The sequence below is a fragment of the Diadema setosum genome, chromosome 1 (genome assembly GCF_964275005.1).
Source record: "Diadema setosum chromosome 1, eeDiaSeto1, whole genome shotgun sequence".
Classification (NCBI taxonomy): domain Eukaryota; kingdom Metazoa; phylum Echinodermata; class Echinoidea; order Diadematoida; family Diadematidae; genus Diadema; species Diadema setosum.
In genome coordinates this window covers 41,809,316-41,837,044 of record NC_092685.1, presented here as the reverse complement: position 1 = coordinate 41,837,044, position 27,729 = coordinate 41,809,316, and the positions used below count along the sequence as shown (strand labels likewise).

The following is a 27,729-nucleotide window of genomic DNA, read 5'->3' as shown; positions in this document are numbered from 1 at the left end:
CCTGCTACTAAACTTAAAAATCATAACTTACAATAAAGAGTGTGCCTGTTAAGTGTCACTGGTACTACTGACACAGTAAAAATGCTTGAACAGCAAAGGAATATAACTATTAGTTTGTTAGTGGTTAGGGTAAGATTAAAGTCAAAAGTTGCTTAGAAGGGCAACGTACATATAATCCCTGAGCTCCTTCTTCCACTACTTATACAACAAAGTATGTGCTTATTTAGTATTTAGCAACATCTAACTCAGTTTCCATATGAACGATATAGGGAGGGGAAAAAATTGAAAAGGAGGCACTGACTGCGTGAGACAACCTAAAAATGTTCAAAGTTCCAAATTAATGTGAAATAGATTATATCAAGGCAAAATGTGGGTGGTCTTTATACTGGGGAGAATATATGCACATTTGTTCTTCTCTCATAAAACACAAATATATTGTGCCATTATTTGAGTAACACTTCGGGCCACACACACCATGCACTCTGGTTAAATTAAAAAAAAAAACCAACATGTTTTGTGACAGTAATAGATTTATATATCTTCATATGATAGTAATAATGGGATTATAATAATGGTACAGGTCTCTGTAAGGGCAGTGGTTACACTGAAGAGACTATCCTGGATGAATAAGACATTGTTATTGTATCATTAATATATGATTATCATTATCATCATGGATATATTAATAAAAAAACACGCACACAACAGACCCATACAAGAGAGAGTCAGACTGGAAAAAAAAAAAGACTTAGTAGAAAACAAGGAATAGGAGTTGTCATGTAATACAGTAGAACTGCACCTCATAATGCGAGAAAAGAAACCCCGCAGAAAAAAGCAACAGGCACATTCATTTCTCGACAGAATTTATTGATATATCTCGTCACTTGCTGATAGATAATGTTGGAATTTATGTAAGATGCAAGGAGAAGCAGAAGCTGGAATGAAGAAAGTTGAACTCCGACATGAAAGACACGTTTTCAAAAAAGACAAAAGTATTCCACAAGTTGAAAAAGGAAGCTCGGTAGGAGGGAAAAGTCGAAAAGAGTAGAAGCCCTCAAGTGTAGACACTGAGTACTTTTGAATCACTTTGAGTGAAGTTGAAATTTGTTGTTACATTGGAATTCTCTCTTCTCATTCAAATCACATCTGTCCACCATCGCCTGCCATTAATTGAAGAAACACACAAGCATATTCTGATGCAAAACAGCTACAGAAAAAGATGGTCCCTTGTTTCAGTGGCAAAGAATTTCTTTTCCGTAAAAGACTTTTTTTTTTTTTTTTTGAGGAGTCAGGTACAAGAGAGCTCCTACTTTCAAGAGTTTGGGAACTGGTATACCTTATTCTAAACAAGTCACATAAAATGATGGGGACATAGGGAGGATGAAAGGGATTGAGGAATGAGGGGATATGATACAAACAGTATGGGGGGGGGGGGGATGGATGACAGATTAGATACGAGGGGGGACTAGATGGCGGATTAGATGTGAGATCAATAGAACCGATGAGGAAAAAGATGACACCATGAAGGGACCTGGATGAGGGAGGTTTGGATGGAAATTAAGAGGTTATGATATGAAGGGGTCCATGGATACAGGATGCAGAAAGAAATGTTTGGGGAAACGTGATAGGAGAGTTGGAATTGAAGAGATGGAATATATAGGAGAGAGAGATAGTTGAAAAAGAAAAGGAAGGAGGATTCATATGACATATTGATGAGGAAAATTGAATGCAGAGGTAAAATGGTTAAAGACTGGCAGAAATGAGTCAAGTAATGTGGGGTGTAAGAATACAGGGGAGAGGGGAAAGATGGACAGAAGATAGGAAGAAATAATAACTGAAAGACAGTTGATGAATAATATTGTAAATCACAGAAAATGAGCACAAGAAAGGTTAGAAGGACAGAAAATGAATAAGGAGGAAAATTAATAGTTGAAAGAAAAAAAAAAGGGAAAGGGAAAGGGTGAAGAATGAAACTGCAACACCCTTTCAACCAGAAACAAAAGAAAAAAAGCAGATTTATCGTTATGCAAAAGAGAACAGAAAATGAAAGGGCAAAATATGTAGGTAGTCAGATTATACCCGAGAAAATGAAATAGATTTCAGAGGGGAAAAGACAGACACATGCTTTTGAGAGACGAGGAAGAAAGGTTCTTTGAGAATGGAAGAAGATTTCAAAGAAGATGTTGAGAAAGAGGGATGATGGAGATGGGTAGGAGGATGAGAGACAAGGGAAAGGTGGGATGGAGTAGGGTTGGACTCAGGAAGGAGGTTGATAGGAGGAAAGGGCGGGTAAAGAGAAGGCTTACCATAAGGACTCGAAGAAGGGAGGTTGGCTGGAATATGGTTGGTAGAACAATGGTGTGGGGGGGGGGGAGAATGGTGGTAGAAGAGATTCATGGGGTACACGTTATGAAAAACGGGGAGATGGAGAGAGGCATGTTGACTAAAAGCATCATGGAAGGAAGAACTGGAGATAGAAACGATGAGAGGTATAGTGGACGGATGTTGGAAGGACTACGAGGAGGAGGGAATGGATAAAGAAGGGTTGGAGATACAGCGGAAAGGCGGGGCAAGGTACTTACTCTTTGCCCTCCTCGCTCTGTTCCTCGCCCTCTTTGAAATTATTGGTCTGGTGACCCCTGTGAGAGAGAAGCATGCGAGACAAGACAAGGCGATGGCATGCTGTCAGTCACGGTCACAGAGAACAGCTAGCGGTTACCGTAGCAACGGAGGAAGATTATGACATCCGGGCAGCTTTAATGAAGCCACTCGGGGAGTACAAAATCAAGGCTCTACATCCTCATATCTTACTCTCCAAGTCTAGATGATGATGATGACAATGATGACATCTTGAGGAATGCACCAACATATCTCCCTCTAATAAGGTTTTCCTCTGTATGTGACATACTGTCATCTTCATGAGATGTGAAAGTAGATAATCATGGTGCATCTCTTAAGAATCTTCAAGGTCTGGATGATAAACAATGTCCTTCATCAGTTATGAAGCATCTTTCTTTTTTTCTGCCGAGATGCTGAGGCCATGCATATGACACATGGCATAACCATTTCACAGACTGCATTGATATGGTAGATTCTTTTTTTTTTTTTTTAAAGCTAGCACATAAATCACAAACCAACTGCCCACATACAGCTGCCGTGCACATTTTGGACAATGAGGCAGACATTTTCTTGGGACTTTTTCTTTTTTTTTTTCAAGCAAGGAGGTAGGCTCAATGTACACAGAGACAAGGACACTGATTTCATGGCAGTATGCTTTTATCATTTTAAATTCAAATTGTGTGTGTATGCAACAGCACATACAAAGCACAATGTCACTACAGCTTCAAACTAATCCAGCATCGTTAGTCATATATCTTTGATGTTGTAATTTGGAAGACTATTTGATACAAAGTTCTTTGATTACTAAGGAGAATCCACAAGAGGCAGAAATTGATAATATACTTATATATATATATATACTCCCAACAGTTTCCCTAAACAACATTTGATGTAGAAAGGGGGGAAAAAAAGAAGGAAACTTTGATATTGCTTGTGCCAAACTTGCACTGCACTTCAAATAAGTGTCATCACGTCACACGGTAGTGGTTAAATGATAAACTCTGCATGTCTCTGCTGACTGAAATATCAGTTGCAGAATGCAAGGGGTTAACTGCACCACAACTTTAGTGACTGCCACGACCCAATTTCAAAGTGAGAAGCGATGCCATTATCCTGCACGGAATTCACTTCACAAAATTCTTGTCTGAACTTCCACCTTCATGATTAATATCATCATCTCTTCAAGCCTCCATTAATTCTTTTTTTTTTTCAAATAAATTTGCTTTCACAATGAAGCAATCTCCCCACATATTCTATTCTTATACATCATTGGTCAGGAATTGAATACAGTATTAAGTAGTAACTCTACAGTTGACACAAAATTTAGTATGTTACAACAATGAGTATGGAAATTGCTGGTGGTATCAAAATTTGCAAGGTGAATCTTTCACTGCCTCTTGTCATCCCCTACACCGGCGATGAAACTTGAGAAAAATATTGTCATTGAACAACCTACATGTTGGTAAAGAAAAAAGAAATATACATGTTGACCTGATGAATTTTCTCCCAAGGAACTGTATGAAGACAGAGCATTAATGGGACATATTGTGCGGAGAGGGTGTACATTAACATTATTTGTGTGTGACTCCAAGAGCAGCTTGTAAACCATTACGTCCTGGGTGAATTTTGGTGCAGAAGTTGTCATCTTATTGCCCTCAATAATTTGGCAACTCTGTAATTCTACTGCATAGTCTTTATTCAAAAATGACTAGCTGGAAATGTATTATGTTCTTTGCATCTGCATAAAACCAGAAGGAAATTTACAAATATTTGGCACTGGAGAGAGAGAAGCATGAGTTTTTATTCTTTCAAATGTGTTGCCAATTTGAAAATCAATTATAAATGTAGCAATTACAAGGCTTTTGAAAATTCTGCAATCGAAACAAAGACTTAGACATGTACAACAACAAAGGACTCCAATGAGAGCAAAATTTTCACTCTTAATTCTTCAAGAACCACTAACAGTGAATGGCAAAATTGTAATCAAAAGCTACAGCACCAGACCACATATTATGTAAATAATGTGGTTTCTGCAGTTTCTTGATGGGTTAAGTTGTGTAATATATACAATATATAAATCAATCGCATAAATGAGCATCTAAACACATTTAGTCCAGTGATATATGCTTGCAGCCATGGTCCACTCACCCATCACCATGTAATCTATCCCACTTCCCTACATACATGTATCTCTCGATAATATGTGACTGTAGTGAGCTTTTAGTAGTGCCACCATGCTACATATGAGCAGCTTCAGACTTTGAATACAAACTTGTTTGTGAATATGTTAAGAAACATGCATCATGCTAACCCAGAGATCAATATTTGAATGAAAATCTGAAAGCAGATTTGAATCCCATTACTTCAAAAATATATTGACCAAATCACATTTGATCAATCATAGTCTGGAGGTGTGTTCATATAACTGAGTTTCACCTGTTTTTGCATGCACATTTGTAATCTCAATATTGTGATATTATGAATACAATTGAGAAGTTGGAATCGAGCTTAATCTTGTGTTCTCTTCTGCCATCTTCTGCAGTAAAGCAGTTAGAGAGCAGTGTCTAAATACTTGGTAACTCTACACATGGTTACAAACAAGTTAATGTGTACATCTGAAACCCTTCACTATGAATATTCAGAATGACATATGGTTTTCCATGACAATGCCACTTGATCTGTATCATATCCCAACAGGATAGGCAGACAGGTATAAACTCAGCATGCTGTGTAGAGTATCAAAGTCTTTCTTATGTGCGACTGACATTTCTGTTCTCTAGAAATGTACTTTATTAGAAGCATGGCTGGAATTTACTATGTCTATAGATACAGTATGTCAGAAAGGGCCAATGTATTTGATCTCCCCCTAATATGTGGATGGGCTAAAACTTGATATCTACTCATAGCTGATGATGATGATTTGGAATGACAGAAATGATCAGAAGAATGGCATACACCAGCGACCATGTCGATGCTAAATTCTGGTGAAATAGATGAACGTATTTGCCAGACACCAGTGACCACAATCTACTTGGTATTGAAAAGGTAAGCAAGATTTTTCTTTATGTAGATGCCTCCTCACAACTAGAAATGTCGCTATGGCGACTGATGCCTCTGCCATAATGCATTATTCTCCCAATAGGTGTATAGTACAATGTCTTCACAATGTGTAATGACAGTTTCACATAACTGGCAGAAATATCTGGAATGTTCATTTTCCACGAACTGGGTTTGCTATAATTGTCTATTAAAGAGTGCAGGTACGCATATTTGGGGAATTGAAAATTTTTACTTGACTTCTGACTGATCTTATTATAAGTTTATGCATTGAGTATAATTTTCAAGGTATGAAGAAAGAGTGTAATTACAGTACAAAATATATCTTCTTTTTTTTTTGCATTTAAACCTGACCTTTGACCCTTAACATTTTACCTTTGACCTTCTGGCTAGAAATTTCCAAGAGAATCTCCATTAAGTAATACATGTACATTTATATTAAATTTTAAAACTAATAATGCAATCATTGCATATACTAGTATATGAGGAAAATAGTAACATTTTGAGGAGTTTAACTTGACCTTTGACCCCTGACTATTGACCCATGACCCCTAAATTCCCTAGATAATCCCTGCCAGTCAGTACATGCATATCATGTACCAAGTTCCATGAATATACATTGAACTATTTGCGAGAAAAGTGATATTGCAACATTTTCACCTAACCTTTGACCTTTTGACCTTTGACGTTATGACATGAAACTCTCTCTGGATAATCTTTACGCAGTAGTACATGTCTACACAAAGTTTCAAGAAAATAACTGCGGGCATTGCACAGATATGGGGGAAATAGCAACATTTTTAGCATTTGACCTTGACCTTTTGACCTTTGACCTCTTGCCAATGTCACTAAAATCTACTCAACTAATTGTCCCATCATACATCATCCTTGGACCAAGTTTGGTGAAAGCTGCTTCATCCAGTTTTGAGTTATCACGTAAACAGATAAATTTTAGGATTTGACCTTGATCTTTGACCTTTGACCTCTGTCCGATTTCACTGAAAAACTAATCAAGTAATTGTCCCATCATACATCATCCTCCAAGAAAGTTTGGGGAAATTTGCTCCATCAAGTCTTGAGTTATCGCGTAAACAGATACAATTTCATGATTTGACCTTGACCTTTGACCTTTGACCTTTAGCCGATTTCACCCAAAATCTAATCAAATCATTGCCCCATCATACTTCATACTTGGACCAAGTTTGGTAAAATTCCATTAAATACTACTCAAGTTATCGCGTAAACGAAAGCGGACGGACGTACGTACGGATGTACGGACGCTACGACGGACGGACGGACAACCCGAAAACATAATGCCTCCGGCACCACTTCGTGGCGGAGGCATAAAAAGATGATGAGCAAAATCAAGTGGTAGCATGTGCGCACTTTCTAGGCACAAGGTTATCACCTAAAAGAAATAATTGTGACTATGTACATCAATCTAGAAAAGAAAATCCACACGGATGATATTTTACATTCATTAAAGTTTTCATGGAAAAATGCCATGTATGGACAAGGTTAATGTACTCATTTCATATTCCATGGGTGATAAAGCTCTGGTCACTTGTAACATGACTGACAAGCTTTCAGCTTGCTAAACTTTTGGGGTAAAATTTAAAAAGACAATGAAACAGAGGGTAAATGGAAAAAAAACGGTCTTCAACAAGCATTCAAGTCTTCCTTTTAATTTTGTTCACACTACAAATCATTACTATGATTGCAAATTTCAGGTAAACAATACCACTTTGATTAACTTTGGTCATTTTTCAGTGAATTTGAACTATCACAACATATACAGGGGCTCCTTTTTCAAGTCAAATCCGGCATTCACATGCACAACGAACTTTACACATACTGGGACACACACCAAACAAAAACAAACAGTTTTGGTTCGGAAGCGGCTTCACTATTTCTTTCTCTCTTTTGTTATTTCTTTTAAGAAAAAAAAATTAGGTTTCTATACTGACATTACTTCCTGCATGCATTACACAGCGGTTTGTTTGTGGCCGTCGGCACATTTGATTCACAAACACAAATACCGAAAACAACAGCAACAAAACAGCTACTGGACACGACGTTGTGTATTCCGACAGCTGGTTTCACATGTTGTTGTGATAATTCCCATGGGGGATAATTAATCGCACATTACGAATGTTGTCATACTAACTCCCATCTTCCGTCGCGACGGACGTGCACGACGGAAGTGCATGAGAAATTTATTCCGGCGAGGTAGGCCAATTCTTCAGTGGATAAAATGTGCTCGTTTATACAATTAAAAGCAAAATAACACTGTAGCGATGAACATTATTTATAACCTATCACAGGACATACTTTGTACGTAATGGAAAGGAGAAGCATAAATTTGTGCACTCGAGTCTGACAGCGGGGGCTAGGAAGCAAACTGGTGGTTTCACTACTTGGTTCTATTATGTGATGCTAAGCTTAGAGCCCTACACAGAGTGAATGTCCCATCTTGTGCCAGTGTGATGGCAATATGTTTACTATATCACATGATCACTGTGATGTGGGTGCATCCATGCCTTGTAATAGATGCCCTTCAAATAATAGTAATAATTAATCTAAGAGAAATGCAGCACCAAGCACCACAATTTTTTTCTTCTTTTAAATATTGAGCTTCATCTGTAATTATGGACTTTCTCAAGACTCTAAATGCAATGTCTACATTTTTCATGACCCTATACTATGCAAGACTCACTATAATTTGATGTGTGGGATAACACAAACAGGCTTTAGTTAGACAAGTTTGTCCAACAATTTACCTAATAATTTTGCCAACTTCTGCTGGAGTTGCAAAATCCACCACACGTCTTATTTCCAACACTTGGACCAATCACATGAATGAAAAGAATATTGTTCACATAAGTGATAGCTGTTTCAAAAAAATCACAACAGAGTATTATGCAAAATCAGAGGCCAAAACTGGTTCCCTTTTATTAAAAAAAAAAAAAAAATAAGATTTACAGTTCAACCGTCACAAAAAAACAACATGCAAATAACCTTTCTCTACCCTACCCTCTGTAAAAGACAGAAAGAAATGTCAACTGAAATTAATTCAGTCAGTAATTTGTCTCATATGTGCCGTACACTTACTATGAGTAAATAGCTATGTCAGATATCTTGTACATTCCATGAAAAAGGCTTTGTCATTCTGATGTTCGCCAAGCACCACATAATAAAAGTGGATGGTATGGCACATGATGAGTCCCTTCATGCTACATTTACATCCGCACAGTGGAATGAGCACTAGATTACACTCTTCGATTGGAAGTACATGTAATAAGGTATGAAGATTAATATGTTTGTAAGATGGATGACAGGAATTAATCCGCACCACAGTCATGACTTTGAAACAAAGTGGGATTAGTGAAGCCACATGGATCAGTCTAATCACGCATGACGGATCACGAAGGACCCAGTTAGGTGATGGCGCGAGCACACAAAATGATTTGTACCTGCATATTTTCATTTTTACAATTTTTGATGGGATGTACAAACAAAACATGTCACGTCAATAATGACCACGGTGTTGCACAACGGTGTTTATCCACTACAACACATCAAAATCACCAATGCCACTAGATTTTCATCACAGTACAGTACAGTGCATCATGTTGAAACCTCTCTATGGTAAGCACATGTGCACGCGTGAACGTGAGTGTGTGTGTGTATGTGTGTGTCGTGTAAAAGGCAGCCAGCTTATCTACCTACTCTATGTTAGGTGCATGCACACGAAAAGGGGGCGATGTTAGGTAGCAGATTCCCATTTTGTTTCTTTCTTATAAACAAGCAGTGTGATGCAATGGGGTGGAGGGGAGGGGGGCAAAATGAAAATTAAAAAGATAAAACACAATACAGAGACATCGGGGGGTTGCCATACCGTTTCTGTAACTCCTCTTCGACAGAAGCCAGTAAACTCCTAAGAAAGAAAGATCGAAGGCAGTGGATTTTCATGGTAAGACTACTAAGGCGATGACGCGGGCAAGAAATCAAAATATACGAGAAAGAGATGACAATGAATTATAAGTTTCAATGCGAAACAAAACAGCAAAATTGTGCATATTCATGAGTAGGTCAGCGAGTGTCCATGAAGATATACAGTACACACACTATTCAGCCATTCACTCCTTAATCTGTCACGCACAAACTTCGAGTCGGGATGAAAATGCGATTAGCTTATAAAGTGATCTGTGGGACGTTCGTTAAAAGCAAAATACGATACAAGTATTGACGATCAATCCTTTCGTACAGAGAGGCGGGGAAAATGGGAATCGTTTGGGCGACACTTCATTCCCGCCTGCTTTCTTTCGGTGAGAAAACGGTGATGACAAATTTGCACATGCATTGTAACATTCCACAACTGACAAAGTGTGTTCCTCTGTGACGAATTAGGAGGAGTGACGGAGCACTTGTTAATCGTGTTTCATTCATTGAGTATTTGCCCTCTATTCGTTCTGGGTCCAATACAACTTTTCACCTATTTCCACATCCAGATAGACACAAATGCAAAATAAATGGCTCTGTTTGAACAACCCACGGATGATCGATGGCAGCTCCCAGTCAAATGACCTTGATACATTTGTAACGACAGACACTCCATTTCCCTGAGAAAGATGTACTGAGCAGTTCAGGTAAAACAGAATGGAGCAAATTCAGTCCTATGGTTGCTCCAAAACATTGTTGTCTTATTAGGGCACACTACATAGATACAAAGAACATTAAAGAGATAAATATGTTTGATAATATTGCAATCATACATAAGATATTAATTAGTCACACATAGCACAACACATTTTATAATGTTAATGTTGGTAACACTGTAGAAGAAATATTTTCATTTTACACTAGTGAACTCACTCGTAAACCTAATTATCACATGAACTCTTTTGCTATGCCGGGTTATTTGGGATGCGGACTGGATAGCATTACCACACTTGCTTACCTAGTGTCAATACTGAAGATCGTCTGTTATGACATTACTCAGGGAACCAAATAATCAATTACCATCATTAATCAAGAAAGATTGATATTACAGTATTCAATATATATAATATTATAGTATTCTAAGAAGGGGCTACACCATATTTTCTTATTGTTACTCTACAGTAGTACTACAAACTACCCAGGGAAGTCTCTGCAACAGATTGGAACTATCAGTATGAATGAAATAATGGCATGCTTTTGAATTATAGATAACCCAAGTAAATTTAACAAACTGCAATCATGTAGTAAATGGGTGAAGAGAATGCTCGAGCCTTGACACTCCTATATTTCCATAGAATCACATCTAGAAGCTGTAGTAAAGCTCTGGAAAACCATAAAATCGGAACAAAGTGTTAAAGATTCTATTTTGACTCTCATTACTTTTCACACAAACTCTGTATCAAAGCAGATGTAATACTGGATGCATGAAGGTGAAAAACAGAGCACTACAAATTTGATGTTCAAATGTAAATATGGCTTTATATACCCATCAAATCTTTCCGCTCTCCCTCCTCAAATATATGAAAATTTTGCATGCTTCATTGGCCTCCATGCCAGTACTTCTGTTGGCACTCTACAGTCAATGTAGACTTTATGACAAATTTAGCAAGTTGATTTTCCTTGCGGATAAAATTGGACTTTGTGCAATAAGTCATAAGGACAGATGTGAGACAGTTACTCCTAAACACAGATATATCACCACAACATCTCAATGACTTCTAAATTTTACCCTCTTTTCTTCAGAGAGCACTGCGGCAAATATGATTTCACAGGAATTATTACTTTCTGCCTCTAATATCACTGAATCCCCGGAGGATCTACTCTCTGTAGGTCAAAGGTCATTTCTGCCCAAGTTCATAATCCTAGGCCCAATGCGATTGAATTGCTTTGCCATGAGCAAATGTCAATTTCTATTTCTCTAAGAAACACATCGAGCATCATGAAATCTATATAAGCCGACATTAATTTTCTACACTGGCTGGACAAGGAATTCATCTATCACTTTCATTCAGTGTAGAGAAGCGCATATTCTATTTCATTTCAATTACATGCTAGGACATTTTTCACCATCGTCATTTAGTTTCTGCAAGATTCGATACAAGGAATGCGATTTCATCAAGTGAGAGTACATGCCATATTTCTCAGAGTTTATAATTTAGTGAAAATGTATTACAACATATGATGCTGAAAATGCATTTCATGTTTCAGGAACACATACATTGTAGTGTAATCTGACAAGTCTCAAGTTCATTGTCACATGATCAAATTGACTTTTCTGGTCCCATATACCAATATCTGTGTTAGTGAATAGAGCTCACATGGCCTGCAGGCACGTTGGTATAAATGATACATTCCATCAGCCACATCAAGACACTAAAGGGTTCATAAAGATTTGCAAATACAATTTTGAACAAAATTGAGGCAGAGGTGTTTGTTTGTTTTTTTACCATGAGGTCAACATATTCATACTACATGGCTTCACACTGCAAAAAAACTACGACTACAACCGAACCCTTGAAAAGTGTTTAACCAATGAGGTTAACTCCTGATAATAGTCTCCCTCGTCAATCTCATTCACCAATTAAAAAAAAAAAACACACACAAACAACAAGCCAAGAAACACTCCACTCAGTGTCTGAAGTCATTTTCAACCGATAAAGTAGACAGCCAACCATTTGGCACTTTGTCTCTCTCTCGAAGAGGCCAGCTGGGAATATAAAATGCATCAAGTAATTGATAGGGGGAGGGGAGGGTGGAAACTTTACGGACACCCCACCACACTCCTCTACTCCGAGAGGTTAGAATTCTGCCTGCACAAAAGATATCCACAATATAAATGATGCACAGAGAACGTCCCACCAGCACCTTCTCTACCTGTGTACCCTCCGAGGGAGCGACGATGAATACTGCAACACTCGCTGATCTATCGCCGCCATGTATATCCCACACACTTTGGGGAATTTCAATTAGAGACTGGAATACCAGTGGGCATCCCAACGTTCAGCATATCCCCAACCCAAAGAGAACTGCCGCATGGAACGAACATAAACAAATCAAAGCAGAAGTGTATTCAAGATTGGCAACAGACAACCTCCACGCTCAATAAAAATAGAAGTATTCATGTCCACCGCCAAAACATGGATATTTACCCTTTGTTGTATATACCTAGTACTCATCTATTCACCATCATCTCTCTTAATATTTCATATGATTTTTAATATGAAAAATGATGGGGGATGACAGTATCCTCGATGAGAAACTTAAGCCTTCATGGCAGGATTTTGAATTGTTGTTGTCTTCCTAAAGAACTCTCCTTTGTACATATACATACATTACAAGAAAGAATTAAAAGTATAGGCAACTTCCATGTTAGTCCCAGTTGATATTTAATTCACGGTGAGATACACTTCCCACTCTTACAACTAGGTCAATGGCATTCCCTCGACTGGTGAGTGTAACGAGCAAATCATGACCAAATGTATTGTCCTTTGATTTTAATATTCCATGTTAAATAAGTACACCTACTTTTCACGACTACACTTTACATTGTTCTTACTGATAATGCAACAGGGCTGCCAAGTATGCAATAATATACCGTAACTTATCAATAAGTTGCCTTCATTGTTCAGCAAATTTTCGTACAAAAGTATTGACATGTGTGAGTTGCGCAGGATGGATTATCTCAGATAGATTTACTTGTTTTTTTAAAATTAGATACTGTCTTTTTTTTGTTTGTCATTGTTCTCCAATTCTTTTCAACGACAAGGACCAACCGTTCATTCCTAAGTAATCTACTACAGTAACTTTCAAAGACATGAATTTTATTTTGTGCAACATCTGTTTCTCTTGAACAACAAGGGCTAACCATTTTAATATTTTATATCAATCAACTACGGTGAATAATAATAGATTCTAAGAAATGAATTTCATTTTTGTGCAACATCTGCTTCTTTTGAACAGCAAGGGCTAAACATTTTGATATTTTATATCAATCACCTACGGTGAATGAAAATTAATTCTCACAAATGAATTTCATTTTTGTGCAACATCTGTTTATTTTAAACAATGAGGGCAAACCATTAATTCTATATTATAAATTCATCAACTACGGTAAATTATAATAGAATTCTAATAAATGAATTTCATATTATTTATGCAAGATCTGTTAGGAAATTGATAATCTTTGTTTGGACACAGAGAGGGAGAATATCCTGAACACTTAAAGGACAAGTTCACCTTCATAAACATAAGGATTGAGAGAATGCAGCAATATTAGTAGAACACATCAGTGAAAGTTTGAGGAAAATTGGACAATCGATGCAAAAGTTATGAATTTTTTAAATTTTTGTGTTGGAACCACTGGATGAGGAGACTACTAAGGCTTGTGATGTCATATGAGTATACAGAAAATGTAAAGAAAATTCAACATATTTTCATTTTTTTCGCATAATAAAAGAGCACTTGACTTGCCTCTTTCTAAAGGCAGTGGGAATAATATTACCCATAACATATGTCAGTAACGAGTCAAGGGAATGTGTACTTTTTTCAAAAGATGAAATTTTGTGAAATTCTCTTTATATTTTCCTTATATTGTTGTACGCATGTGACATCATACACTGCAGTAGTCTTCTCATCCAGCGGTGACTGCACGAAAACTTCAAAAATTCATAACTTTTGAACCGATTGTCCGATTTTCCTCAAACTTTCAATGGTGTGTTCTACTAATATTGCTACATTTTCTCAATCCTTATGTTAATGAAGGTGAACTTGTCCTTTAATACCATGAGAGATACCAAGGGCAGTATACCTCCAAAGACACATTATGAGTTCTCCAGAGTGGAGGCGGGCATCGGGGACCTTTAACGACAAATTGAATTGTAAACGGCCATCACAATGATTGATGGCCGTCGCTGTTCCCTCCAACTTTTATCTGCCTCGGCACTGTCATACGCTTGACCATCGGTCCCGATGAGCGGTCCCGTAAATCTCTCCGCGATCAACGCAAGCACGCCACCTCTTTAAATGCAATGATGCCCCTCTTGGAAGAGAGGGGGTAAAAGGGAAGCCACATCACCAGGGAGGAAGAATACGCAGTAAAGATCACGTTTTATCACCCAACGTTACAGACATGTAGATATTTAGTAACATCTCAGTATGTAAATCATTGCACTACTGCTTTCAAAGTCTATACAAACCCAAAGTGAAGACTTGTTTTGATTTAAATTTTGCCTGGCAGAATTACAGACTCAATATTAATTCTGACAGCATCGTGAATAGGAAATGATTGGTAAAGAGAAAAAAAAAGGGGCAAACTGTTATTTACAGCAGCAAAACCAAAACAAAATTTTGTTCATCAATTCTCATCTGTATTATCTTGAAAAAAAAAAAAAACAAATAACAGTGAATACTGTGAAGGCAAAAAGAATGAGTTATGATTCTCAGTACACTTTGAAAGCCATGAACCTAAAATGAGGAAAACTTTGTCAAGCTTTGTCTTTGTGTCAAAATACCACAAAAGAGGACATACAGTATACCGCAGCAGGTGTAGATGCTACCATTCCTGATGAGAAAATGAACCAGAACATTTGACTGCAGTGATCTCTCACATCAAAAAGGAAAATGCTAGTCCCACATACCCATATTTATGTTATTGTATCCAGAGTCCTTGTTTTAATTCAAATAGTTATGACACTGTATCTTTAGCAGAAGTGTTAATTAATAAACCTCACAATATCTAGGTTTTGGTATGTTGTCTTTTGAGCACCAATTTTGCCGTGAAGTCTCTCATTAAATTGCATATTTATGTCTTCTAAAGAGCTCGTAATGCAGTTAAATGTGATCTGACATCTGTGCTCACTGAACCCACAGAAAACACCACAGCTAATCTTGCAGACTTGTGTGCTAGGTGCACAGTGTCGAATGTGCCAATTGTTGCACTAAGGGAAGCAGTGAACTACGTGAAAAGACAGACTGGTCCGCTGCTGCAGCATTAGGCCAAAAAAAAAAAAATTGTTGCATTGGCGTAACATGAGATTTTCAAATAGGGTCGGTCGGGCGTATTTTTTTTTTTTTTTTTGCTACCTGCATTTTGCGTGTAAAACTCGTGCTCAGCTCAGTAAACAGTTACAACTGCTGCACCGAATGTGCTGTGTTCATCTATTCTACAAATCATTTATGAGGCCGATATTACTGGAATTATACCCCTTCACAGAATTTAAAGATGTTGAAATCCCTATCCTGAATGTTTTCACTTCATATTTTACTATTTTGACTTAGATAAGATAGATGCAAATTGACCCATATGTACGATCTTTTCATCGCACACGGCGATCTCTATTACAGTCCCACATATACAGATTTGTGTAAGTTCTCTACACAAGAAACCTATGGCAAAACTGTGCACAATACATCGCAGTCTGAATGCTACGTATACACTGAATAAATCTTGTTAGAGTACATGTCCGTGTTGGAAACAGATGACGTACTGATCAAGGAAGGCTTATGCGAGGCGCTAGATCTCTCCCTCGTACATCCGATATCCCCAGAGCCGTTTCCACTTCCGGGTTTGTGCGATCGCGATCGCAATCAACAAGATATTTGATATCGATAGCAAAAAAAATAATAAAAAAACATGGGGTCGGCGGAATTTTTAGGGTCGGGCGGGTTACGCCAATGCAACAATTTTTTTTTTTTTTGGCCTTATGCAAATGATCCAGGAAACGCATACAGGAAACGCATACGGGATGGCACTTACTGTACTAAATCAGCTTACTTGGTGTGCCCTTTATTTCAGCTTTGACAGAGAGTTACATCTAATCTGAATCTCACATAGAAATTTTCCTTCTTCAATACCCAACAGGTTTGATCACTTCTGATCCACGCACCAGCCATTTGCTTTCTGTCCTCAACTGAAATGAATCTCTACTCACAGTGCGACAAAATGAATTAGAATACCATAAAGTGAATTATGAAATAATGTCACATTTGCAGGACTGAGCCTGGCACATAAGGGGGGGGGGGGGGGAGGGGGAGGGCGATGAAAATGAGGTAGTATTGAAAGGGTTGAAATTGTGAGGTCAATGCACTTACAAAGGTTAAATATCGTTAGTAGTTGACCTGTACATAAAGCAAGTCACTGTAAGCCATGACGCACCAGTGAATTCTGATTACAGCGACAAAACACAAAGCATGTAATCAGTGCTTGATGAAGTACATTGACACGTACACGTCATCCTCACGATGAAATTTCACCTTGCTTAAAAATTTAGTGAAAGTTCATTATCTCTTTGTACACTTCTATGTCTTCAATTCGACCTCATAAAACTCGCCTAACTGTATAAATTCTTGTCCATACACAGATATTCATAAATATTCATTCACAGAACTCACATAATACACAAGACACAAAAATAAGCATTCATGAGCACACAATTGCTTTGCTTAAGCACTTTTTGTTCTTTAAGTAAGTAGATTAGTTTCATTTGAATTGATACCTGCATTGGAATAAAAAACAAAAACAAAACACAAATGGTCATCAAAACAGTCGTAACCTGTCATGGTGCAGGGGTTAATGATGAGGCATATCCCTTTCATGCAAGTGCTAAATGAATGACCACATGTTGGCCGGTCAGTTGGTCACTTCTCTGGACTTACTTTCTGCCCTCTGACTCTGAGCTGCTTGGGTTCCAGTCTTGGGTGCTCTGGTAGCCCCCCTCTCCCATCAACAAATCCTCGTCTGGTGGTGGTCTTGGTACCTCCTTTACCTTTTTCACAAAGTCCACTGGAAAAAGAGAAAGAAGAAGAAGAAGGGGGAAAAAATTGTCACAAGTGAAGTATCATAAATTAGACACAGTCATAAAAATGAAAACAAACAAATATAATGAGAAAGAAAAAGCAAAACAATGTTCATAATGCAATCAGGTTTATTGTTGTCACTATCATATCTTTTTCACTTCTTATATTACTTGTACAGTCCCCATTATCAATGTCATATATCTTTTGTTGTTAAAGTATTCTATTTTTTTTTTTTTGCAAAATACTGTTTGCAAAATATTTCTATTGAATGCAAAATATATGTTTACACTGCATCATGTGTTTTGCATTGTGTGTCCACTTCTATGTAACACAGTCCATAAACTGACAAATGTTCAACCCATGAGCGAAGGTGGGGGGAAAAATGAATGACTCTAAGGTAAATTCACTGATACGGAAAAGGTAAACAACTATCTATACTAACCACAGCTTTTTAAACAATGCACCTGGTTTAAAAGAAGAATTCTGAAAATGAACCACACCTACAGTATAAAATCACACTTTTACAAAGAAACTATTATCCTCATCTCACTCAAGTCAGTCTACAGAAACGAAGTACTGAGTATGAAGGGTATCATTGAATTTAATCCATCTTACTGTTTATTTCTGATGCCGGCCTGTCCTTCTGGTCTGTCTTTTTGGACGATACTCTCTTTTTCACGTTCACTGGAGGCTGTAGGGACAAGAATAAAAAAAAATTACATATCATGCAATACAATCAATAGAAACCTTTTTGAGCATCACACAAAGCCAAAAGATGACTGAAAACCACATTTTGAAAAAAAAAAAACACAGCTAGACAAAATGTCATGACAGTCGTGACCATTCAAATGTCAGTGAGTCATCCAAAATAGCATCTACTGAGTACCTCAAAAGAATTGTATAGGTCACGAGATGGTGGCATTGATCGCACAGTAGTCTTTAATTCCTTATACAAACACACAAGAAAAAAACAACAAAACAAAACACACAGTAACTTCATGTTTTCTTCACAAACATAGCATATTTTCATATCAATCATATCACAATTACTAGTATATTGACCTTTCTGTTGATATAGTTCATATGAAACAAACACACACTGGAGGTATTTGCAAAACGCTAAGAAAAACCCAAAATAAACCCAGGAGAGAGGACAATCAGAGAAACGGTCGCTATTGTTGAATCTGGACGCGGATGAGTAGGAACATAGCTTTAATGGAACAATATCACACGGACACTTCCTCTTTTCAACACTGTCTCTAACAATTCATCATTCAAGAGGTCGCTCATTGTCAGACATCTATACAAATCAGAAGCTTTGTGCATATTTTGTTGTACTGAAGGCAGCAAATTCAAAAGATAAGCAGTTTGTTTTCAGCTAAGAAAGAGACCACATTGGTTTGATGCATCCCCCCCCCCCCCTTCCATAGGCAAATGGGAACTGCCTAGCCTTTAAAGGGTGCGTACAGTTCTGGTCGAGGTGAGGATTTAGCTTTAACGTTTTGCGGGATATTCAGAAACCACTCTATGAGATGTCAAAGAGCATGCACTTCTAAGGGGTATCAAAAGTTTATTCAATGAAAATCGGTTTTTGAAATGGCTGAGATATCCAAAAACAAGGTGAAACGAGAGATCCTAATAAAGTTGTGGCATGTCGCCTTTTATTATTAGCACTTTTTTGGATATCTCAGCCATTTGAAAACCAATTTTCATCAAATAAACATTGAATCCTTCTTAAAATTACATGCTCTTTCATATTTCATAAGAGGCTCTTCATTATCTCACTTAGGAATGTTCAAAACATGAATCCCCACCTCAACCATTACTGTACAGTCCCTTTAAACATTGTCAATGCATATTTATAAGTATAGGAAAAAAATGTTATCTGGCCTGTTCTCTTATGCATTCAAATCTTATATGGATATCATTCCCCTGAGCATGGAGAGATGATCCACTTAAATCCACCTTGTTCCTACCTAAGTTAATGGGATACACTGTGCATGAATGTGCTGGTGTCATGTCAGACAAGCCTTTAGACAGGCTTTTTGGCTGTTGGGAACACAACCCGTTTTCTAGGATAGGCAAAAGATGACAACACATCATTAAAACCAGCACACTTGTTGTGCCGATGCAATCCGGGCAGCAAATCTGCACTGGTAAAGGTAAATACTGGTAGTCCTGCATTTCTCCAGAGCAAAAATGTGACCGCCAAGTTCAAAGCCCACAAAAAAGTTGCAGAATAGGATTCTCAGTAATGGACCAAAATATGTCGTTTGCATTGACCGGCTCAAGTCTTTAAAGTTGTCTTATCTGGGAGAGCAACCTTTTCTCTACCTATTGTCGAAATTTGGCAGCTTAAAAGAAAACCAAAATCGAGATATCAGCAATTTAGTCTGGATCATATTTTGGGGGACAGGCACTGATTTCACTGTGAAATAGAACATGTTTTCATTGACACTTCTGCGCAGGATGCCTGATATACCCCAATCTGTAAATCCTCTTTTCTTCCTTTCCTATGAAACTGCATCTGCTATAACCCTCTCTTATGTCATTCACTTTTTGAATGGGTTAGGATGGTCCAATTCGGCAAGTTACATACCTATTCTTTTATGGTATGCTATGTAGAAAAGTGGAAATGCATTCTGGCCTACTTTTGGTGGGTTTTGAGCAGGGCAGTCACAAATGGACCCCCTCCCCTGCCCTCCCCTGCCCTCCCCTGCCCTCCTCCCAACCCACCTGGTTGTCTAACCGGTCTTCCTCGTCGTCCTCGATGGGTGCGTAGCCCGGGTTGGCACTCCTCGCCTTCTCCAGGAGGTCCTTCATGGTCTGTTTGGTGAGGTGGCTGCCATTGACGTAGGGATTCTGCAGGAGGGAATGGGTTGTGTACAATACAGAAATGAATTGAGCCACTAGCAAGAGGCAGGCCCCAGTAGTAGGGGAGCCTTGGGAGTCCTGTCCAGATTTCTTTCAGAAACTATGCAATGCAGATGAATGTCAACTTGTATTGATTCAAAATACCTTGATACCAATTACGTGGCCAAAAAGATATTCAAATGTGTGCCACATATTTTGCTATCATTTTTTCAACTATTTTCCTTCAGATTATTTGGACACGGCCACACACACACACATACACACACACACACAATATAATGCACACAGAATAGACTCAATGCATGAATGCAAATCTTGGCCATTATAAGAAATAATATCTTGTCATTACAAATCTTTCTGTCAAAAAGATAGCTTCCACATATAAAGATGAAGTCCATACTAACAAAAATATGGATATTCTCATTGAAATACAACATCCTCATATATTAAACATTTTGCTTCATTTTTTTGTTTTGCTTTGTTTTGTTTTGTTCCCTTTTTTTGGCTAATGTCTGCTTTAATCACTCAATGAGGTTTTACCTGGAGTAGTTTGCTCGCTGTGGGTCTCTTCTTTGGGTTCTTGATTAGTGCTGTTTTGATGAAGGACTGGAATGAATCCGACCATTTTGACTTGTCTTTCAGCTTCGGAGGAACGAAGTTGCTCTTTGACATTAGAAAGAGTGCCCTGGAAGAGGGGATGGGGCAGGAGAGGATGGGGGTGATGGTGGGTGAGAGGATAGGGGATGGGTGGGTGGGGTAGCAAGGAGGGAAGGAATATTGTTTATTCATTTAATATTTCAAGAAATTTTACCACTCCTTTAACATGACCGCATTGTACAGAGGTCCATTTTCACTCATGTCATCTCCCATGTTTAATCTGGATATGGTCCACACGAAAAAAGCAGAAACTGGACTATTATCACTACTGTCAGCCAGCACATTTTACAACATTCTGGTCTCTAAATATTCCGCTTTTTCAGAAATCTTGGGGAGGCCAAGCTTTTGCTCACATTTGACCAACACTGTGGAATTCACTTCCATGTGAGCTGAAAGACTCAAGCTCCATAGCATCTTAAGGAGTAACCTAAAATCCAATTTGTTTGACAGTGCATTTTGAAGATAGGCATTCATGTCTTCTTTTTCATCTTCTTCTTTTATGGTACAAGTATTTTCAGTCTTTTTGCTTTGGTGTAGAGCACCTTGAGCATTTAATCAGAATGGAAAATGGCACAACAGAAACTGTATGGTATTATTACTATTATTATGATTATTTTATCCTTGAATCATGGCTGTTTGTGATTGGTATCTCAGTCAGTCTACCAAATATGGAACACAAAAGTCTAAAGTATAAAAAAAAAAATAGTAACACTACACCACTTAGGCCAAAAAAAAAAAAAAAATGTTGTATTGGCGTAACATGAGATTTTCAAATAGGGTCGGTCGGGCGGATTTTTTTTTTTTTTTTGCTACCTGCATTTTACGTGTAAAACTCGTGCTCAGCTCAGTAAACAGTTACAACTGCTGCACCGTATGTGCTGTGTTCATCTATTCTACAAATCATTTATGAGGCCGATATTACTCAAATTATACCCCTTCACAGAATTTAAAGATGTTGAAATCCCTATCCTGAATGTTTTCACTTCATATTTTACTATTTTGACTAAGATAAGATAGATGCAAATTGACCCACATGTACGATCTTTTCATCGCACACGGCGATCTCTATTACAGTCCCACATATACAGATTCGTGTAAGTTCTCCACACAAGAAACCTATGGCAAAACTGTGCACAATACATTGCAGTCTGAATGCTAAGTATACACTGTATAAATCTTGATAGAGTACGCGTCCGTGTTGGAAACAGATGACGTATAACTGATCAAGCGAGGCTATGCGAGGCGCTAGCGAGATCTCCCCTTCGTACATCCGATATCCCCAGAGCCGTTTCCACTTCCGGGTTTTTTGCGATCACGATCGCAGTCAACAAGATACTTGATATCGATAGCAAAAAAAATAATAAAAAAACATAGGGTCGGCGGAATTTTTAGGGTTGGGCGGGTTACGCAATACAACAATTTTTTTTTTTTTTGGCCTTATTGTGAATCTTCTCTCTGCAATAAGTTTCAGAATCTCTACTTGGTTTTGGACCTACCTCATTGGATGAAGGTCAAACATGGGTGGTTGCAGCTCTGCTAACTCAATGGCAGTAATACCTACAGCCCAGATGTCACACTGCATGGTATGAGAAAATGAAAAATAATAGTTACCACAAACAAAACAAAATCCAAGTGCAAATGAAGAATCAATTGAAACTAGAGATTGTAATTTGTCATCACTGACAAATTAAGGTGATCCGATTTTTTTTTTCTTTATCAATGATTCGAGTCCTGATCGCAATAAGCATGACCATACAAGCTTCATCTAGTGTTTAGAGACATTGGCCGTGTGATGTTTGCATTCTCATTTAGTAAAGGGAGTCATATCTGCCATGTTTGGTACCAAATTCTGTATACACTATAACGAAGATACAGCAACAAGTACATATGACCTTTGACCCGCCTTTGCACTCCCAAGATGGCATCTGATGAAATAGTGGTTATTTTGTGAAATGATTCTTGCAACATCGTCTAAACGTGTGAAAAATATGGGAAAGATAGGACAGGTATTCACAAAGATACAAGATGAAACATTTATGACCTTTGACCCTAATTTACATACCCAAGGTGTTGTCCGATCAAGTAGTTGTTATTTTATGAAATAATGTACGTGACATGAACTAAACATGTGCAAAATATGGGGGTGATAGGGCGTGTTTTTCTTGAGTTATTGCAAAGAAAGTTGCAGAAAGAAAGAAATATCTCAATACATAGAAGATAAGCTTTAATTTCAACCAAGTTTTTTAACATGATCCCGACATCGTATGAAAAAAACGAAGGGCACTTTATCGATAGCGCAAAGTCTTAGCTACAACATATTAAAATCTGGGAGAAATTCACCGAAGGGAAAGTGAGCTAGTGCTCGAAAAAGACAATCATGTCAATTTTTCACATTTAAATAAATTCCCTCCCATAGAGATAACACGTCATTATAACGAAGATACAGGAAGAAGTGGATATAACTTTTGACCCCAATTTGCACAGACAAGATGGCATCTGAGCAAAAAGTGGTTATTTTGTGAAATGATCCTTGTAACATGGTCTTTGCGTGTGCAAAATATGGGAAAGATAGGACATGTATTCACCAAGATACAGGATGAAACAGCTATGACCTTTGACCCTAATTTACATACCCAAGATGGCGTCTGATCAAGTAGTTGTTATTTTATGAAATAATGTACGTGACATGATCTAAACATGTGCAAAGTATGGAAGTGATAGAGGCTGTTTTTCTTCAGTTATTGCAAAGAAAGTTGCAGAAAGAAAGAAATATCTCAATACATCAAAGATAAGCTGTAATTTCAACCAAAAGTTTTGACGTGATCCCGACATCGTATGAAAAAACGAAGGGCACACTTGCGGTAGCGTAAAGTATCAGCTACAACATATCAAAATCTGGGAGAAATTTACCAAAGGGTAAGTGAGCTAGTGCTCGGTAAAGATAGTCATGTCAATTTTCATTTCCAGAAAAACTGCACTCCCATAGAGATAACACGTAAACTGCTCAAATTTGACAAGATTACTTTCAATCCAATTTTACGAGGTGATACCGTCATCTAATTAAAATGATGTAATTTTATGTTTGAAAGAATATTAAATAAGCTACAACATACTGAAATCTGGGTGAAAATTGACAAAGGATTAGTGAAATACGCTCGAATAAACTTGAAATTTGATGACGTCATTTTGAAAATTTTCTTTTTTTACTTTATTAAGAAATTTGATATCTTTTAATCATTTTGCCAGCATTGCCAACCCATGAAATGACATGTACAACTCATCAACTTTCAAAATACGTAAAGAAAATGGGGGGTCACCGTCCATCCTGACGAGAAAAATCAGATTTAAAATCGGCGGATTTTTGGCATAGTTGCACTGTATATCGCCATTGACGCGCGCGCGGATTTTCAACTTTGACGGGCCCGTATGACGTCAAATTGAATCGGATTGACTTGAAACTTGGTAGAAATATTCCTTGACATTTCAGACATCCGATCAAAGTGAAAAAACGTGAAATTTCTATTGCATATGAGCTGTGCGTGCGTATATGTGCGCGCGCGTACGCGTCCGTCCGATTTTTTCAATTTTTCAAAAAATGCTCCAAATGGTCTGAAACGTGTGCAAAAAGATTTTGAGCTCGATTGGAGCATACAAATATTTCAACGCGCGCGCACGCTTTAATGATAAATATGAATTTTGATAATATGAGTAGAATGCACTTGACTTGAAATATATGTGACGTAAATTTCATTGAAAATTTCCATTCCATTAATGAGATATGAATGAAAATGTGTTTTCATATAATGACGTCATCGTGACGTCACGGTCAACTGATCACTATGATACATTAGATCTGCCATCTTTGTGACATGATACATACATGGTATGATTTTGAAATTGATAGGCAGAGGACTTTCTGAGCTAACTTCTGCACAACTTTTGAGGAGAAATAAAGAAACAAAGAAGAAGAAAGAATCAGTACAGATACAGAAGGTGATCCGAGAGGATACTCGGATCACCTAATCATATGAATTTATGAGTTGAATGTTTAATGGCTTTACTTCTTGATGATGCCTTGACTGAACATTCTGACAAATCCAAGCCCTGTGTAGTAGAACTAGAAAAGTGTCAATTCTTGGTTTTGGCGGTGCATGGCTGCCCCTTAATGATTTTCTTGACATCAGTCTAGCATCATTTGGAACACTTCATGATACACGACAACTGGTCAGTTAGGTCGATCAAATTACTAGGAGAAAGGATCTTATAAAGTAATGAGTTGTACACTAACACAGTGACAAATCGCACAGTCTCCAGTGAAGAGTCAGCACACACACAGCACAAGCCTCTTATTAGAAAAAGTGGCGTGGACATTACAGTTGCAGACATTTTAATCATCCCAATCCATTGGAAACACATCTACAGTCTGGGCCAGAAGTAATAATGCACATGTTTGATTGGCAATTGCGACCTCTTTGACTTACTATTCAAAACTGCTTTCAACCCACAAATGCTGGTAAAGTACAAAGTGTATGACCGACAAACTGCATGATTCAATCCAGAAAGACTTAGTAAACCAATCACACACCCGAAAACATTGACTTGTAATTTCCTGACTATGCTCACGTATCAATTACCCTAATCCATTATCTACAAGTTTGACTGAACCGAACAGCAAACACGAAGCCCTGTGGTGCATCTTCGGTACTGTGCAAACAAGCACATTTGAGGAATTGGATCCTAATCGAACCTCTCACTCTAAACATGCAATGCTAGCACCAGATGAACAACATCAAATCTCCTTGGAGACTGCAAAGTATCTCCACATGAAAGAGTATGATGGAGTATCTTTGATAGAAATAGACCTAACAATAACAGAGTGTGTAATCTCCAAAAGTACAACCATATTTCCATTACTTTGTTCCTTATCTGACTAATTCACAATGCAAATGTTACATCACACATACAGTCGCTAATGCACGGCCATAATATGAAAATCTAAAGGATACGCAGTGGCTACACGGCACCTTCCAACTAATTTCTTGCAGTCTGAGGTGACCTCTCCTGGAGCAGGGAGGTCAATGATATTTTCCTTGACTCTTTGCATAAAATTATTAAATATTTTCCTTTACAATTCTGCAGTCATGAAAGTAGAACAAATAAGAGTTTAGCTCAATAGCAAAGTCAAAACAAAACACTGCTTAACTCTTTATGTGCCATGGTGAAACCCCCCTGTGTGCCACGTTATTCCGAGAGACGAAGGTAGTCATACTTTGAGAAAGAATTCTGTTTTTCTAATGTGTATAACCTCTACAAATTTCTGTTAAGATGGGCATAATAGTAGGCAAAGTCAAAGAGGAATGCCAAACTTTGTTTCAATATAAATTTTATGACGAATCTGTTTTCAATTTCTCTTTCGAATGACCAGTTGTACATTACTGTAAAGGCATGACTTTTGCACATAAAACCGTGACAGAAACTTAGAATGTACGAGCAAATCTAGTTGGGAACACCACTTGATAGTCAATTACCACATAGAATGCAAGCCGTATATGAGAGGAACAAAAGCACGAAGAACGCTTTCATCGCGCCGCGGGATTAGCAGTGATTAGCGATTTATCGATTGATTTTGGCGGCTTTGTTTGTTGAGCAGAATATGCGAAGTTGGCACGCCGTCCACTGAGCCGGTGCAAACGTGGCACATAAAGAGTTCAAAACAAACAATAAATCATACATGTAGTGCTGCAGACGATCTCATGATCTAAATTGAAAAGAAAAATTACACCCGGTCATGAGAGCCAAAGAGGTGCATGAAATCTAGTTTATTTTCTTTTCCTACAGTAGTTGTTCACACACTGCCCATTCAGAAATCCTACCTCTATTGTATGGTGATCTATTGTTATAGCATACATGAGAGATGAAAAGATAAGAAAATCTTTGATCCCAAGAATAATACCACTTTTTTTCCAGGTTGTCCTTCAATATGCACAACAACAGGGAGGGGGGGGGGGGGGGGGATAGGCAGGGAAGGCAGGGATCAACAAAGGGGACTCTATCAAAACACACCCCTTCAATTGGGGGTATGAAAGGCGCTTTGAGCTCACCCCTAATACCAATGGCTGAATCATTCCATGATCCGGACTCAACAGTGCTTACATGAAAGCTGGAAAATTGGTTTCAGCAATAATCTCCCCCCCCCCCCCGAAAAAATGTACCAGTTAAATCTTCCAAACAAAGATGAAATGTTAACAAACAAGAGCAATAACTGGTTGATGTCTATATGCATATTCTCGGTAGCGTGTCACGTTTGAGCTCAAACTCTGTGGCACTATAGCAGCAAAGAGGAAACAATATTCTCTGAATTTGTTCCAGTTGTCTCTCCATTCTCGTGATCACATTTGCCTGAGGGATAAGAGGCTTTTGTATCTTGTAGCTAATATCGAATTGCAAGAATATGTCGTAAACATTGTGATATACCTAGCTGTTGCCATGGTAACTGCCTCATGAAACGGGTGACCTGATACACTTGGCTTCAAACAAGCTGAATTGTGGCTTGACTGTCCTCAGGCCTTGTTATGGTAGCTTGCCCATGATATCTAAGGACACACTTACAGATTAATCCAACTGGCCCACTTACAGGCCTCCCAACCTCTATAAGATCTAAAAAAATACCCTAAGACTTATTTTAAAAGATACAATACATTTTGGATGTAAAAAATCATATTTTGG

General features: G+C 37.9%; 1 protein-coding gene across 1 annotated transcript in view; it reads right to left on the bottom strand.

Annotated features, from left to right (window-relative positions):
• LOC140230721 (mitogen-activated protein kinase kinase kinase kinase 3-like) overlaps positions 1-27,729 on the bottom strand; it is a 150,782-nt gene that overhangs the window by 22,668 nt on the left and 100,385 nt on the right. The window contains exons 7-13 of the mRNA XM_072310863.1: positions 22,500-22,579; positions 20,887-21,031; positions 20,209-20,334; positions 18,088-18,163; positions 17,332-17,458; positions 9,575-9,613; positions 2,583-2,639 (exon numbers count right to left, since the gene is read on the bottom strand). Coding sequence (XP_072166964.1) covers positions 2,583-2,639; positions 9,575-9,613; positions 17,332-17,458; positions 18,088-18,163; positions 20,209-20,334; positions 20,887-21,031; positions 22,500-22,579 — 650 coding nt within the window. The remainder of the gene's footprint in view (positions 1-2,582; positions 2,640-9,574; positions 9,614-17,331; positions 17,459-18,087; positions 18,164-20,208; positions 20,335-20,886; positions 21,032-22,499; positions 22,580-27,729) is intronic.